The sequence below is a fragment of the Delphinus delphis genome, chromosome 2 (assembly GCF_949987515.2).
Source record: "Delphinus delphis chromosome 2, mDelDel1.2, whole genome shotgun sequence".
Taxonomy (NCBI): Eukaryota; Metazoa; Chordata; class Mammalia; order Artiodactyla; family Delphinidae; genus Delphinus; species Delphinus delphis.
In genome coordinates, this window is record NC_082684.1 from 93,271,896 (window position 1) to 93,290,303 (window position 18,408).

Here is an 18,408-nt window from a genome sequence, read left to right on the forward strand (position 1 = left end):
CTAATCTACAACTCTAACCCCACCCAAGTTACATTCCATATTAACCTGGGCATTTCAATTTGGATATCGAATCTATTTAATCCCAAGTGCTAATAACATCCTTTTTCACTCTGTTGACTACTCAGCTCCTGAGACCCTATTACCTCATATTCAAATTCTTTTTTTAAACAGTCAGGTCTCACCTACCTGAACTATCGTTTCCCATGACACACCCTAATTCCCATGAATTAGGTTGGACCTCGGGACTTTGCTCCTGTCTCTGTTCCTAACATTGGTGGTACAAATAAACAAACGAGGCTCGAATCATTTCCCTTTTCCTCTGGTGACACTTCCTCAAATACTTCACTCACCCTTCACTCCCCTAACACTTACAGGCCACATCACACAAGTAAAATTTAGCATTACCTTTTCAGTACTACCTACTGTCAAATTCGTTCTTATGTCCTGGTCTTCTCTTCTGGAGTAGATTATACATTCTCCTTGAAGGTGGAAAGCAAAATTTATACCTGCTTTTTTAATAACCCCGGTATCACTCAACACATTACCAGCCTAAGCAATAGGGACTTCTAGCATGCAGTTTGGAGCCCACCTAAATATAACCTGCCCATCCCAGTTTCCTCATGTGTTTCTACTCCTTTGAGCTTCACATTCTTTTTGTTCATGGCCTCAAAACCTCTTTGGAAAGTGATTAAGTCAACAAACACACATGTTACTAGGCATAGAGCAGGCACATCGTGAACATATTGAATTTTAAAAATCATTTCTATTAAAAAAAAGGGACTAGGACTCATCGATTCACCCACGCACACAGGGATACAGGTTTTACTGTTGTGCCCGTCTGGTCTCAGAGAAACACAGACACATCATTACAATGTGGGTCTATAGAGGTCCAGTGACTGTCCAAGCTCACACACCCAGAATGATGGTGGGCCATAATTTTTTACTCTACTCAAACCACTGATTCTGAGTTAAAAGAGAAGAGACTGTGGAAACATAGAAAGCCCCATTTAAGTGGGTGGGAGGGACATGGAAGGGGCTCATGCTGAAGGGCATCTTGGTGGCACCATTGTAACACTGACTGCTAAGAATCAGCCATATTGCCACATTGAATGAACACTTTTTGGAAAACCCAAACGGTCATTGTTCTACCCATCACAAAAATCATAAGAGCAACAAGAGCTCCATCCAATAACCATAATATCAACAAGCCATCTCAAGATTCAAGGAATAAATTAAGGTGTTCGAATCACAGTTTTTGGATGGAAAGCTTTCTTTAAAAGCATCCAAAACTACTTGGTTAAATTTTCACCAACTTATAGAAGCCTGTACACTTCCTGAAATAGGATCAATAATTCAGCTCAGGAAAATGCCCTTTAGAAACTTCCCATCTATATTCATGCATGAAATACATTCAGACAGAAGTTGTTAAGCGTTCACGTTTACTGAACTTTCTGAGTTTGAGGCAGGATAAGTTTCTCAGCACTCAGACAAGTTCATCCCCCTTCTCAAATTCTGTTAGAGTTCAAGAGAATTGAATGGGGGTAGGGTATGCCTGTGCTGATGTGAGACATAAAAATAACAGGAGCCAGTGGGAACCGATGTTTTCCAACATTTCTTTATTTTTTAATAAAGTTGGAAAATAGCTATAATTAATCCAACACTTTTTCTGACATTTTTTGACATTGACACATTTTAATACAACTGTTTTCAGTACTTCTACCATTCACTCTGAACTCCTTTTAATAGGGATCATGAGTGGCTGTCTGGCTCGCTCTCACGTTTTTCTAACATTATTAACATATTTTAATACAACAACTGTTCTCATTACTTCTATTATTCATTCCTATCATTAACCAAGAAAACTTTGAACTCCTTTCTAATGAGAATAATAATTCTAGCATTCAGCTCACTCTTCCTTCACTCTCCAATCTCACTTTGTGTTACATATCTTGGCAGTCTGAAATCCCACTTGTTTTATGTTTTCCACCTTCCAGTTTTCACAATATCATGTGTCATTTCCCAATTAATTTCACTTAGAATCATTAACCTTGTCTTTTGTGTTCTAAACCCTTTATCTTTTAAAAGCACTTTTGATCATTTTTTAAGCCTGTGCTATGTCCTATAAAGTGCTTTGAAGCTTAAGGGTCTGTTGATAAATTAATGTCCTCTAGGTATTGAAATATCTTCCTTCAACCTTCAAAGAGAAAAGTTTGCCAGTCTTTGTGTTTGTGGAAATCATACCAGTTATCTGAGCTTTGTGTAAATTTTTCTCCCAAGTTCTCATCTACAAACGCTAAGGGTAAGATTTAAGGTCATTCTTAGCCTCACATTTGTAAAATTTTATATCTCCTTTATCTGCCTTTGTCCTCTGAGTATAAAAACTTTACCAGCAGGTATGTAAGAGAAGGAGAGGAGGTTCAGAGGATTTGTTTGGGGTTTTTTTGTTGTTGTTGCAGTTTGTCTTTCAAGATTGGTCAAAAGAACAGCAGGGTATCATGGAAACAAAACAGGCTTTGAATCTGGCCAGTCTAAATTAGAATTCTACCTATTAGCAGTGTGACCTCAGACAAGTTACTAAATGGAACTCCACCTCAACTCTCTGGGTTTTGTGGAAGATTAGGTATATGTGTAAAGTACCTGGTACACAGCTAGACTCACAGCTGTAAGAATGGGAACCATTATCCAGCTGTGTGACCTTGAGTAAATCACTTAAGAGAGATCTCTGTGTATCAATGTATTCATATACAAAAGTGAGATAAGTAAAGTGCTCTCTTCATAGAGTTATGAGATTAAATTAGTTTAATATAATACAGTGCTTAGAACCCTGCCTTTCAGATGGTAAGCACTATATATGCGTAAGCTACTATTATTATTATAACTAACTTTGTTATTATCATCACTGTTAACCATCTATCTGTCAATATCCACACTGGGAGTGTCAGAAATATTTCCTGAACTCATCAAATGCTTTGCACAGAGTAGGTAATCAATAAGTATCTCATCAAATCATTATCATTGCCATATTGCTTATTCGGCAGGTGCAGGGGGCTGTTCTCTACAACCACAGTTGTTTACACTGTTAATCTTCTTGCCTTAGGTGCATTTGTATCTCTGCTATTGCATTCCCTGCATAATTCATCAGCAACTTCCACACCTTCAGTATCACAGATTTGCTGACTTTTCAGCATGATATCTGCTGCAAAAAGTTTACAACTTTAGTCAACTTCTCAGTATCTTCCGAACATTATTTTCACTGATATCTTACTTTATCCAGTACTTTATAGGGAATCTAAAATTTATCGTGCATACTTGCCCACAGCCATGTTAGGTTAAAGAAAAAATCCATATAAAAAGTTTAGCATAGAGCCTGGTACATAGTAAGCATCTAATACGTATTAGCTAGTCTTACTATTATCAAATATTTATATAAATTATTTCATTTAACCCTTTGGCAGATAATCCTATAAGGAAAATTCCCCATTTCACAGGTAAAATTAATGATATGCAGAAAAATAAATAAATCAAGATCACAAGTTAGCAAACGAGAAAGAGAAAAGATTCAAACTGTGGTCTATCTTATCCCCAAACACTCTTTCCACTACATTTGAGGAAACGTCACCATTTCTCCTTTCATCTTTTTTATAATTTTCAGTTTATTCCCATCTCCTCTTCAGCCTTACGGGGGAAGACTACTTCATCAATTATTATAAGCATTCGCACTGAGATCTGTTGGGGTTTCTTCAAATCCATTTCCATTTGCAGTAATATCCTTTAAACTAGGCAAGACTGAACAAAAGACCCGTGGGTTCTGCCTTTCTTAAAAGGACAGTCCACGTAGGACGTGCTCAAAAATCCTTAAAAATCAGATAGATATAAATTCAAATCCCACCTCTATAAAGACTAGCTCATAGAGTCATTGTGTGTTACTCTACTTCAGTCTGTTCAGTAACTCTATGAAATAGGTACTTTTAATAGCCCCAATTTGTATCTGAATAGGCTGGGGCTGAGAAGGGTTCCACAGCTCACTGTCTGGCCAGACATCCTGTTGGGAGTTCCCAAATCAACACACCACCAGCCAGGTCTAGTGGGGACCCTTGCTCATTCTAGGAGGGCCTGGCTCATACCCTCTGAGCCATGGTAGGGGTCATTAGACCTGAGATACGCATGACCCTCTCTGCTCTGCACCTTCCCTTTCTCAACTTTTGCTGTCATTCTCGGTTTTGCCAGCCCATAATGGGTTTTGGTTTTTTCCTTAGTATGTTTTAACTCCGAGACAAAGCTGCCTTATTCCGTCTGCTGTAGCTGCAGAATATTGTTCCACTGCCTTGTCATTGTTAGGAAGCCCAACAGAAAACCCAGCCCCAGCTACACACCTGTGTGCTTTTGTTCAATATCATGCAAGCTCAAGAGAAAACCATCTCTGTATCCTTGGCATGTTATTATTAAAAGAAAAATCAAAAGCAAATGTGGCAAATGGTTAACATCTATTTAACCTGGGTGGTAGGCACACAGGTGTCATATTATTCCCTGTACTTTCCTCTAAGTTTGAAATATTTCATAAATTAAGTAAAAATAACTATAAATATAAAAGACTGTATCATCTTACAAAATGCAGACAAAATATGGCTTTCCTTATCTAGTTACTACTCACAGAATGAAAATACCTCTTACACACTGGAAAATAAGGATAAAGCCAAGTACGTAAATGCATAATTACCCAGTAGTAGATTACTTATTACTGGGTTTTTGCCCCCAAGGTCTTAAAATATAGACATCTACTCCTCTGATTTAGGGTTTGGTGGTCAAGGCTTTCAAGGGTCATCCTCTAGAGTTAAAGAACTAGTGGTAGAATGGATAGAAAGGCATGGGGCCAAGTCTGGTGATGACCAGAAGGGCTAAATGACCAGCGGTCAGGAGGCTGCACAGAGTGGCATTAATCACTATGGAGAAGGTAGTCCCCCACCCCCCAACCCCTGGCAACAAAGCATATTCATCAACCTCCTGCGAGGGATTCTTCTCTCAAGGACAGATTTACTTGAACCAAGCTCACAAGACTGATGAATAAAATCAGGGTGCCAATATATTACTTTAATGAGAAATCTGTCATAGAGGCAGTGTGCTGACTCCCTGTAGAGACACTTACATTGAACATCAAATTATAATCACAAGTTTACGTGATTATCACAGTATGAGAAAAGAGGGGTTGTTAGCTACCTCTACTGGTATCAAGCTATAATAGCCCAATGTAGCCTTCCACATGTATGGAAAAACACTGCCAACAGAAACTAAATACTAAAAATAAGCCATTGGCCAAAATTCTCTCTCCTCTAGCCAGTTCCTAGATGGAGACTGCCAAAGTTTACCCCATGACACTTACATTTCTATGCTTTTATAGTCATCAAACCCCTCTGTGAATTGAGACTTTCTTTCATTAATGTGCTGGTATACTCAATCACAGCAGGTCTTCTAGGCCACATGTCACCCACAGCATCAATTCTACCAGTTATCTTTCTTAGAACTTATTTAAAAAACTTCATGTAGCAGCTTAGGTTGAGTCAAGGCAAGATGAGGAGATTTTTATGAGGGCCCATGAAATAATTCACAAACTGCTCACCAGAGTATCCCAAGTTTCTAGACTAGTGCCAGTCACTTAGGAGGCTCTCAATAAATATTTCTTATGTGAATGAAGAAAACTCTCATTAAAAAAAAAAAGTAGTTCAGTACAAGCTTAAAGATCACACATTTTAACTAATCATTCTCACTGCTCACTTGATAGATACAATCATTCAGGTCTAGGAACTTTCTCCTACATGCACTTTTCCACATTCAGCCTCAGTTGCTTTGAGAAAATCCCCAAATGTTATTCATCATCCATCAGCCGCTATTACCACTTCTATCACCAAGTACTACCATGGAGGCCTGCTTTCACAGTATTCTTACATTATTTGAGTGCCCAATGGGCACCAAGATGAATTAAGCATAAATTCTTGAGAAAGAAGGTACTTCATCTTATTCCCATACCAATATGAATACCAACCACTCAGCGCAGAATAGAAATAAATGTATAAACATTACTAAAATCTGAATTTATGGAAACATATGGCACCTTGCTGTTAAAATGGACCAACAAAGTTTTTAGTGAAATCAAAGTTCTAGAAGGCAAGAATCCTACTATCCTTAAGATCAGACCTACCCCAGCATGTGTGTGCTATGAGTGTTTTACTCACTGTGTACTGGTACTTCTCATTATATTCACGGTCATTGGCTTTTACTATCCGTTCCACTTCTAAAGAGAGAGAAATCAGGTATGAAATTAAATTTTCAACCAAAAGAAACATACAACTCTTTAAACTAATATTCAATAGGTTACTTTGTCATCAAGGTTATAAGAATTCTTTCTTTTGAAATTTGAAGGGCATTGGTTTTTTTCCAGCCTAAATGTTGGAACGTGTATTGGAAAATTCCAAAATGGAAAGCTGAAATGTTTTTCATTGTCTTTCTGATGCCAGCCATAAAGCAAAACAGTATGTGTCTCCAATTTCTATATCCCTTCAACTCCACTTTCTGTTAACTTCAAGTAGTTCCTAAAAAAGAAGGAGCTGCTAAAAGTCAAATGCCACACTGGAAAGGAATCTTTTTTTGTTTTTGTTTTTGTTTTTTTGCTTCAGAGTTATAAGATATAACATAGCCAAACAAAACCATACTGAAGTGGCCAGTGAGGTCACTGGCCTTATAGTCACGGAGCCAAAGATGATATTTCTAAACAACCCATGCATATTGAGAGGAACTTTACATTATCAGGGGACTGAGACCTACCCTTAGCTGGAAGTGGCCAAAAAAATAAAATCTCTTCTGAAAGCAAATGTAGAGTCCCGGTCCAAGGTAGCAACTTAGGAAGATCCTGAACTCACCTCCTCCTATGGACATACTGAATGTACAGATATATCTGGAACAATTTCCTCAGAACAAAACCTAGAAACTGGCTAAGAGACCCCTTCACATTGGGCAAACAAGAGGGAAACCAATCAAAGCAAGTAGGAAACGCTGAGACACAATCTCACTATAAACCCCACCCTCAGACCAAGTGGGAGTGGGAGGCAACTCAAAACCCAGAGCTTCAACCCGAGGACCAAAGGGTTCAGACCCCACATCGGGCACCCCCACTTTTCAGACAGGTACCTGAGAGACAGCCTCCAAGGCATCTGCTTTGAAGACCAGGGGGGCAGGGCTGTGGCAAACTGAGGAAGAGCTCTTAAAGTGCCCTCAGGCAGACTCATCCCAGGGCCCAGCACAGAAGCAGCCCTTTGAAAAGCACCAGAAAAAGACGCACTAATTTTAAAGCATTGGTCTAAGGGGCACGGACCTCTGGGATACTCTCCAGGGATGGTTGCTGGTGGGTACCATCTCCCTGATCTCCCTCTGCCTTGCTAATGCGGACGGGCACCATCTTTTTTATTTCCTCCTTTACTCTTTTTCCCCCTTGTCTTTTTTTTCTTATTTTTCTTTTCTTTTCCTTTTTTTTTTTTTAATTTTTATTTTCCACTGGGTGCCGTCTTCGCACTCCCCCTCTGCCACACTGCAGAGCCCCAGGATCTCCTGGAGGGGAGCATCAACACACACCTGGTGCCCCAGTTTTTACATTTGATCCTGGTTTTCAAAGCTGCCACCCAGGGAACACTTCTTGAGTGCCTGACTCTGAAGCCCATGGGCTTATGTTTCTGGATCCCATGGGACTGTAACAATCAAAGATTCTATTCTTGGCAGACTACCACCCCCAGGACACTGCACAGACAGCTGACTGAAACACATTCTCAGTCTTTCTGAGAAAGAGGCCCGTTTGCCCGTCCAAAAGCTTTGGCCTGTGGGGCAGGCTCTTGGTTTGGTACTCTTACAGGGGACTATGGAGAGGCTCTCGGGGAATGGAGGCCAATGGACACAATCTTTGTGCTCTCTCTCTGCCTCGCTCCAGCTCACCAGGATCTTCCAGAAAGGAGCTTATACCCTTCTCTGGTGTCCCAATTTTTCTGGCTACTGCCAGGGGACACTTCTATATCACCTGAAAGCAAGTACAAATAACAAAACCATAGGACAACAAACCCAAAGATTATCATAGTGCAGAAATTAAAATTTGTAGAGGGCAGGAAGAGACAATGCCCCAGAAAACACCAGCAGAGCATGTTTTTGTAGTAAGGGTAGCACGTTCTTGCTCCATGTTTACTTAATCCAGAGTTGGCAAAAGGGTAACGGTGGAGTAATGAAAGCTATGGAAGGAAGATCAGTCAAGTAACCAACAGACAGCAATGTTGGACTCTCCTAGTAAATAACCTGACCATCTCAACCTGGGAGTCCCTTAATCCCACAGTTCCCCACCTGGGTAAGTGACAGATTGTAAAAAGTATAGGCATGTGGTAAGAGTCTGACTTTAGAGAAGGTACATACAACCACAGAGATAAAGGAGACTGGAGAGTGGAAAGTAGGGATGAGGAAAGAAAGAGCAAGAGAAAAGCAAAGAGAAGGAGAGCTGGAAGTAGAAGGAAGATGAGAAAGAAGACGGAGATGAACAGGGAAAGAAGGGAGATAGGAGAATATCTTACCACCTGCTCCCTGTATACCAGGCACCACGAGTTATAAGAACTGATTCCCTTTTCCCAAAATTCCAAGAGGAATCTAAGTGTCTCTACAGTCCCTGTGGCTCAGCTTTCAAGTACGAAGTTCACCTCTGAGGACTGCTCCTGACAAATGACACCCTGTCTTTGGTTATGGTTGGGCTCCTACTATTTGTAGAGTGTTTATTTGTTTGATATCCACCTACATGGCTTCCTTCTTTACCATCTAATAAAGTCAGTTCCCTGTGTATAACTCTGAAATTGAGAACCCACCAGGACGCAACCTCTCAACCAACCATCCCCTGAAAGAAAGATTTCAAAGTCTGACTATAAAAGCATCATCCTCTCTCATCATTCCCCAACAAAGAGCAAAAATATCAAAGCCCAAAATGGAATTTTGGAGGCTGAGAGACTTAAAAGCTTAGAAAGATAGATGATTTGTTTATTCATCCCCACCTTAACCCAGGCATAGTGAAACTGCCGACAGGAAAACTGTGGATATTACTTGGGGTTGGTGGGGGGGGCGGGTCTCTTCTGCATGGCGAAGGCTAACCTGGCCCACTGGCCTCCTGCATGTAATTTACAGATTAACTTTAGCTTAAATCAAAAATCAGACGTGCTAACTTGTATATTGATGGCTTTAGTTTAGAGCATATACATTCAGATGATGATCATTTTTAAATTTCACATTTATATGAAGCACATCCAAGCACAGAATTCCATAGTTCTGTGTCTAATTTTACTTATTCCAAACACCAGAATCTTGACTCCTGTCCAGTGTCTCCATGTAACCATCCTCCCCAAGGACTGAGAATAGCCCTTTCCCAAAGTGGCCAAAGGAGTAATTTCTGTGCTGGGAAAGTTTGGATCCTCTCCTGGGTATCCACATTGCTCTTATCCCACGAGACCTTGTCAGAGCCAGGAAGTCCTCTCCTCTTTTTCCTTCTAAAATCTTCTTATTAAGACTTCATCTTTGTCTCTATACTTCCATTAAGTATTATCTTTCTGAACTGAGCCTTCATGGATAAATTCTGGGAGAAGATTTTCCATCCCTTCACTAAGCTCTGCAAAATTCTGGCTTTGGGTTTTAAATCCCTACAGTTTTCTGCCTTTAACCTGAATATGCTAGGCCTGAATTGTCTTTGTAGGAATTTACATTCTTCCATGTGCTACAACAGTGCATGAGGGGATATAAACCCCTGTTGGCAATAAGTTACATCCTGCAAGAAGGGGAAGCAGAGCACAAATCCCCCATAAACAACGCCCACTATGGATTGCTCAGAGGTTCAGTGACTTAATGCCCAACATTCTGTAGGCATCCTTCCAGGTGTGAGAGGAAGGAAAGGAAAGTGCTCATCAAGGGATTTACGAGTTAACACAGTAAGCTCATTCCTGCACAACTGGTATCACTAAATGTGTCTGGTTCCAAAAACGAGTAAGTGATACACATGGATGTATAAAATATAGTAAACCAGAGTATGTTTACAGTGGAATAAAAGAACTTCCAGTTCAAGTTAGCATGTCCTTCTACCTCCCTTACCTCTCAGGTCCCACTGAAATGACAGAAAATATTTTTTTAAGAATAAAAACATAACAATGCTGGAAAATAAGAATGGGGCTATCAGAGGCTCATAAATTTTAAAGAAAGTCTACAAAATAAAACAGAAATCAGATGGGATCAATTTGATCAAAAAAAAATAAAAAAAAGATAGGAACAATGCTAGCCAAAAGACTTAGAAGAGTTGTTTTCCCAATGGAGCCCCAGAGAAGTTCCAAATTCAGCCAATAAATACAAAGATTGAGAGTGTGTTGTAGATAGGGTGACAGTCCCAGTGATGCCTAATGTCTTGGCAAAATAATTAAAAGTGTCTCAGTTTGGAACATAAATTATCTGATCACCTTAGTTTTGGAGAATTACCAAAATAATTATAATTGAGCCAGTTGGGTCCTCTCACATACCCCTCCCTTACCCACTGAAGAGACTAGGCAACATGCCTAGGGAAGAAACCAAGAGGGGGTGTTCAGGCCTAAGAGAGAAGAAGCTCTGAATCTCCACAGCAGCTACAGCAGCCTCGTAAAGCCTGCCTTACTGAGGCAATTGTGGGATTTGCCAGATACCCTGACTAAACCACAATGCTATAGACTGAATGTTTGTGCCCCTCCCAAATTCATATATTGAGACTTAATCCCCAATGTGATGATATTTGAAAGCTTTTGGAAGGTAATTAGGTCATGAGGGTGGAGCCCCAGTGAATGGGATTAGTGTCGTTAAAAAAGAGGCCCGGGGCTTCCCTGGTGGCACAGGGGTTGAGAGTCCGCCTGTCGACGCAGGGGACATGGGCTCGTGCCCCGGTCCGGGAAGGTCCCACATGCCGCGGAGCGGCTGGGCCCGTGAGCCATGGCCGCTGAGCCTGCGCGTCCGGAGCCTGTGCTCCACAACGAGAGAGGCCACAACAGTGAGAGGCCCGCGTACCGCAAAAAGAAAAACAAAAAGAGGCCCCAGAGAGCTCTCTTGCCCCTTTCATTATCTGAAGACACAGAAAGAAGATAACCATCTATGAACCAGGAAGCAGCCCTCACCAGTACCCAAATCTGCTGATGCCTTGATCATGGACTTCCCAGCCTCCAGAACTGTGAGAAATAAATTTTTATTGTTTACAAGCCACCTAGTCTTTGTACTCTGTTATAGCAAACAGAATGGACTAAGACACACAGAAAAGCCTCTCTGTGTGCTGGCTATATCACTGGTCCTCCTATTTAAAGGAGAGGCCTGACAGGGGAAAAGACCTTTGAAACTGAACTAATCCATCTAGTCCTTCATTTGTAAATACAAACCAGCAAACGTAAGTCACCAGACATCTGAGAAAAACCAAGAGCACAAAACAGAAGGATCCAAGGGGAAGAGATAATGCTGAAAACAGGTGGGGAAAGGGGGTTGTTTTCTTTTTAATTCTAATTAGTACCTCAAAGATATTCAAGAAGACATGGACGGCATCCATGAAACAAGAACAAGCTGCTAGGAACAAAGAAAACAGAGAACAAGAGAAAGCTCCTGGAAATTAAAAATATTTAATGCACGAACTGTATAGTAGGAAAGAGAGAATGAAGAATAAGACTTAAGAAATCTCTTAAAATATATAAGAAAATGACAAAAAAGAAATGTGAAAAAAAAACACTTAGGAGAAAGGAACATAAACAATGGATGGGAGGAAATAATCAAATAAATAGAAGAAAATTTCTCTGCACCAGAGTAAGACAACTCTTCAAAGCAAAAGGGCCACCAAGTGCCAGTCAGGATGAATGAAAATGGACCTACAGATCTTCATAAAATTTTGATAAAAAACAAAAAGAAAAATATTAAAAACTTCCAGAAGGAAAAAAATGGGTAGCCCCAGAGTCATAAGAATTAGAACAACATGAAATTTCTCATCAGCAACAAGGATGATAGAAAACACAGGAGTGATGCCTTCCAGTTCTAAGAAAAAAATGTTTTGAACTTAGAATTCTATACTCAGGCAAATAATCAATCAAGTATGAAAGGGCAATAAAAACATCTTCAGACATGCAAGAGGGTTTACACACAAGATCATCTCCAAAATAATGTAATGTTGTACTCAAGAACGTACAACAGGAAAAATAATGGTTTACGTTTTTAAAGTAAAGTGGAAGAAAATATGGGAGGATGATGATCAGCTAGAGTCCCTAATGCAAATAAAAATGCCTGACATGATGACCCACACACCTGTTCCAGGTGGACCACCAATTCTACAGAAAAAGGGAAGGCCTGTCTATTGCCCTTTACTTCACAGTCTGTAAGGTAAAAATAAACTAATTTCTTTGGGAAAGTACAATAATGTGTTAGTTGTTGGCTCAAACAATAATTTCTCTAACAACTCCTCATAAAGTAGTCATTGTTTGAGAGAAAGAATATAATATGAGAATTTTAGAGCTGTGTTTTATAACAGGCCTATGGATATCATCTCAAACACAATTCCAAGGGCCCAATGACAGAGTCTCTGTACTCAGTCCCTGCTGAGCTGATGAAATTCAGAAATGTATTTTAAGATATTTAAAAGAGCAAATGAACTACATGTCCTTCGAGCAATCATCCTAATTATTTCTCTCAACTGCACTTGCGCTAAACACTAAATGACTATAAGCTTGAGATTGAACTTCCTAGAAAATACCTGGAGAGCTGCTATGCTGTGTTGCTAGCTGAGTATAGATGTGTAAGGCAGAAGACCAACGTTTAATAGTGTTAGCATTCTTTTGTGACAGCTGAGGAGCCTACCAAGACACGTGTTTGGATAGGAAGCCATCCTTCACCATTTCAGTGAGCCAAGACAATAGCCATTAGCAGAGGCAAAATTATCTTAGACATTGTTTTTCATCTGCTCCAGAATATAGTAAAAGAGGTCATTAAACCTTCAAAGCTCTGTTTCACACAGGGTGTTGGAAATAGCCTTTACTCCCCAAATCTCGTCAAGGCTAAAATAATTTGATGTCTGCCTCAATCAAATAAAATATCAATGAAGCACTCATAGAATGCTTATCTTTGAGCCACGTGCTTCCTGTTACATGATCCAAGATAACTAACTGAGGATACCTCACCTATTTTATGAAATGGTTATTTATAAATCAGTTAAATGTTAGGGCACATTTATCAAAAAGAGTAACCTGAGTTTCAGAATATGACCTGGAGGTACCCCTCCCTCCCTGAAATAATTATCTTATAGGGCTGACAGTTTCTTTGACTTGGTTTCAGACAATGAAACCATATCCATTTATGTATGCATGTATGCTTGTCTTTCCTTTTCGAAGGAGGAGATGCATCTAGAAAAATCCAACAGTGTTATCAGATAACTAAGACATAAGTTTAAAAGGTGGGAGAGGGCTTCCCTGGTGGCGCAGTGGTTGAGAGTCCGCCTGCCGATGCAGGGGATACGGGTTCGTGCCCCGGTCCGGGATGATCCCACATGCCGCGGAGCGGCTGGGCCCGTGAGCCATGGCCGCTGAGCCTGCGCGTCCGGAGCCTGTGCTCCACAACGGGAGAGGCCCCAACAGTGAGAGGCCCGCGTACCGCAAAAAAAAAAAAAGGTGGGAGAAAAAAAGGGCGGGGGGGGTAATTCCCTGGTGGGCCAGTGATTAGGACTCCACGCTTCCACTGCAGGGAGCCTAGGTTCAATCCCTTGTCTGGGAACTAAGATCTCTAAAATCCCAGAATCACGTGGCGCAGCCAAAATACAAAACAAAACAAAAAATTTAAAAAGATGGGAGGGACCTAACACTACTCTGCTGGGAATTTTTAATTGCAATCAAGATGCTGTTCTCAAGTCACCAAGACTTTTTAGACCCATAAAAATAGGTTTGATGGGGCTTCCCTGGTGGCGCAGCGGTTGAGAGGCCGCCTGCCGATGCCGGGGACACGGGTTCGTGCCCCGGTCCGGGAAGGTCCCACATGCCGCGGAGCAGCTGGGCCCGTGAGCCATGGCCGCTGAGCCTGTGCGTCCGGAGCCTGTGCTCCGCAACGGGAGAGGCCACAACAGTGAGATGCCCACGTACCGCAAAAAAAATAAAATAGGTTTGATGAAAGAGCCCTCAGAAGAGGCCAGGATCACGAAGCAAGAGGCCCGAGATCTTCCACCAAACGATCTGCGTGAGCACATTTTAACTCAGGACCTCTCCTTACCTATGCTTCCTCTGTAAAATAATGCCACCTGCTGTTGCCATCATTAAGTGAGAAAATGTAGGGAAAGCACTTTATAAACAGAAAAATAGTGGAAGAGTCTTTTTTTAATGAAAAAAAAATAGCAAATAAGAGGTGAAGAAAAAGGAAATCATCCAAGCTTGGCTAGTCAGTCTTAACATCACTATTACTATTACTGCTGAAGAGGGTCTGAAGTAATTTTCTAAATAGTCTCAGTAGAAATTGACAAATGCCCATTGATTCTATTCTAGGTCCTCAAAGGCAACACCCACTTCCTAATCTGGGCTCTTCTCCCTCATAACAAAATAAATTTTACATTATCCAGCTTCCACTTCCAGGAGACAAGAGAAGACAGGTCACTTACATCTTTTTTGATGAGTTTGTCTCTGAACAATGCATAACACCTTAGGGTTTAAGACTAGTTAGTGAATGCAGCAACTCTGTTAACAAGACCAAGAGTAAAGGGAAGATTTAGGAGGCTTCCACCAGGCCCATGAGTGATCACAGCAACTATGAGCCCACAATTAATGAACACACTGTCTTTCTTCAATTAACTCCAGAGCGTTTTGTCCTTTACCAAATGTGGTTTAGGAGACAGCCTCCAGGCAGTTGGCTTTAGCTCCCCAAAATCATGAAATGATGAAGCACCACAGAGAATTTAGGGGTCTCTGTATCTAACCCTGATGGCATGGACTGATATTTCCTTATCAAGGTTGGTCCCAGTCCAGAAGCTGAAGAAGGTCTCAAAACATGGAGAATCATTTGGGGTTTGGGGGTTGTTGGTTTTTTGGGTTGGGTCAGAAATCTCACAAAAATTCCCTCAAGCCAAATCAATAACTTAAGCTTTTTCCCTTCCTAATTTGTCACAATCTGGTCTGTGGTTGGGAGCCAAAGCAATTCATTAAAGACATGAGGAAAGAACAATGAGTAGGGAGAACTTTAAAGAAAAGAGTTCCCCAGCCTTCAAGATTTCCTGATTTGATTCCAAGAGCACATTCTGATACAATTGAAAAATATGTGTCCTGAATCAGGGTTTCCTATTGAAACCCAGTGGTGACCTGCAGCTGCTGGGATTTATTGACATTTAATCAGCAAACTAAAGAGAGAATCGAGGCAAAAAAAAAAAAAAATCTTTCCACAAGTTTTAAAAAAATTCTTGTCCTCAGAAAAGAGCTTGGAAACAGAATTAGGGGAGTCAAACAAATACTAAAGGGCCTTGGGTTTGTTTTCCTCTGGGCTGAGCCAATTTGCTCATCAGGTCCAGATATCTGGAAAATTTGATTTATTGGAAGCTTTGTTCCTCTCATGGCTTACGACAGCTTCACAAAGAGAAATAAAAATATTTTACCAATTCATTCTTCTTCAAGCATACGTGAATTATATGATACACATTACAAGTAAAATGGACAAAAATTTTCTTATGAGCCCTCACCATGTGGTTTTCTGTAAGTATAGATTCACAACTGGAGATTTAAGACTTACTGTAATATAGTGAAGATAATAACAGCTAACATTTATTGAGCACTGGTTAAAAGCTAGATACTGTATGAAGCGTTTCACATGCATTAACCCTCAAAACAATCCTATTAGGTACGCACTATTATTAGCCCCACTTTACAAGTGAGAAAAATAAAAGGCCTAGCGCGATTATGCAATAGAGTCAGATTTCAAACGCTGAACTTCTGACCTTGTAAAAGGAGCTTGGAAGAGATTCTAGGTATAAGGAGATGGTGGGTGGTACCATGCAGAGATGATTGGGAAACTGTAAATTAATGCATGCCTGTGTCCAGAGGTCAAGGAGAGGGAGAAGAGGCCTCTCTAGACAAAAGTGATACTCCAGGATGTACTGCAAGTCACAGACTCCTTCCCAATTAACCTTGGTGCCCTGGGACCTCTTACATTTCATTCCCTCCAGCCTTCTCTCTGCTTCACAGTAAAGGCCCCCTCGGAGAAACTGACTGCCCTCTCCTTGGAGACTTTCAGCAGTCGTTGCTGAGAAGACTCTCCCAAACCCCTGTCCAAAACTTACTGCTTTCTTAGCAGCCTTTCTCTTATGGATCCGGTGCTAGACCGCTGGGTTTTTAAATCTACATTCTTTTACAATTTGATTATCTACAGCAAAAATTGCATTGTTATGGACTACGCCAGGATAAGAATGTTTTCTGTACAGATGAAAAACAGCTATATTTTTCTATAGCCTGCCTATGCAAAAAAAAAAAAAACAAAAAAAAACCTCAGGATCTACCCCAAGGATCCCAAGAGCCTAGAAAAAGCTGAAGGACGTTTAATTTCCCTTTGTGAGACACATTCCAGCCATCCAAGGGAAATCAAGCCACCTGTCACAAAGTGAGAGGAAAGAACCCCAGGTGGGGAAGACAGAGACACTTGAGAAGGAAATCTGAAGAGGGTTCTTATCTGCTTCATACCTTATCAGCTTACACAGGAAGCTGTGTTTCTCAAAGCTTGTGTTTGTCATTTTGAGATGCACAGGGCTATAAATATGAGTTTCATTAGTACATACTGGTTTCAGGTCTCAATCCCTGAAACCGTGTGGCAAATAAAATCTGCTGGAGCCAAGACAAAGTGATTTATTGCACAAATATTTAATGAACTCCTTTGAGCAAGGCTCTATTCTAGACAGTGAAGGAAAAACAAACAAGACATCAATAGTCTTCAAAGGGTACACGTGCCTACAATACCTGCACAGCAAGGAAGCAGAAGAGGGGCCTAGGGAGACACAGAAAGCAGAGAAAAGGAAATTCAGGTCCAGGTGGGTGGTCAAAATGCATCCCCACCTGTCCTAGGCAGCTCTGAAGGGAAGTTAGGCAGCTGTATACAAACTGTGGAGTGTGGTAGGTTGTTTTTCCCAAGCACCTTATCTAAGCTGAGCCATAGTCATTTACTGAAAAGAGAAGACATTTGGTAGAGGTGGTCTGCCACCTGAGATGGGGTGAAATATGGGCTTATAAGACGATATCTACAGTTCCTCCTCAGATGTGCCTTCTAGTCGAATATTGGACCAAGTGTGAAAAGACAGAAAGAAAAAAATAGGGGCCTCGATTTATTTACCTAGTCGTGAAGCATTCAGATAATACACATTTTAAATAGAGATAAAATAGAGCCAGAACTTTGGGCAGAAAAGAAATCTGCTTACTTCTCTGCCCCTCCTCTGCACACACTGGTCCAAGCCACCTCACCTCTCCTCCCAGCTGTCATAATAACCCCTCCTCAGGTCTCCTCACTTCTACCCCTGCCCCTATCATCTATTTTCAACAGAGCAACCAGAGTGACCCTTTTAGAATTGCATGAGTTTCCGATTGCTGCTCTAGCAAATCACCACAAATGTAGTTGCTTAAAACAACACAAACATATCATCTTATTGTTCTGGAAGTAGGAAGTCCAAAAATGGATCTCACAAGGCTAAAATCAAGGTGTTTCTTCAAGACTGAGTCCCTTCTGAAGGCTCTAGAAGAGAATCTGTTCCTTGCCTTTTCTAGCTTCTAGAGGCTGCCACATTCCTTGGGTCATGGATGCATGCTTCCACCATTATATTGCCTTCTCTGATTTTGACTCTGCTGCCTCCCTCTCATAAGAACCCTTGTGATTACAATGGGCCCACCCTTATAATCTTTCCATTGTAAGATCCTTAACTTCATCACATCTGCAAAGTGTCTTTTACCATATAAGGTCACATAGCCACAGGTTCTGAGGTTTAGGACATGGACATCTTTGCAGGAGGGGGCATTAATCTGCCTACCACAAAAATCATCTCTTTTCTCTGCACAAAATGTCCAGTGTTGCTCTATCTCAAGAGAGAAGCCAGCTCTTACAAAGGCTTCAGGGCCCTGCTTGATCTTCACACACCCACCCTGTTACCTCTCTGACCTCAAATCACTGCCAGAAGCAGACCCTCCATGAAGCTTAAGTTTCAGCTCACCTCACTTGCACCTTCCATCCCAAGGCCCTGGGAATAGCACTAGAAATTTGTTTGCATTGCTTTTACTCTGTTTTGCCTTTTGATTTGCAATATTAAAATATTTTAGCCACAAGAGCTAAGACCATTGTCTCCTCCACTCTATTTCCTCCTGTCACATT

The 18,408-nt window shown here is 41.0% G+C and overlaps 1 protein-coding gene across 1 annotated transcript in view; it reads right to left on the reverse strand.

The window, feature by feature from the left end:
* Nucleotides 1-18,408, reverse strand: part of ATP8B4 (ATPase phospholipid transporting 8B4 (putative)) — a 366,096-nt gene that overhangs the window by 209,496 nt on the left and 138,192 nt on the right. The window contains exon 4 of the mRNA XM_060005221.1: nt 6,228-6,286. Coding sequence (XP_059861204.1) covers nt 6,228-6,286 — 59 coding nt within the window. The remainder of the gene's footprint in view (nt 1-6,227; nt 6,287-18,408) is intronic.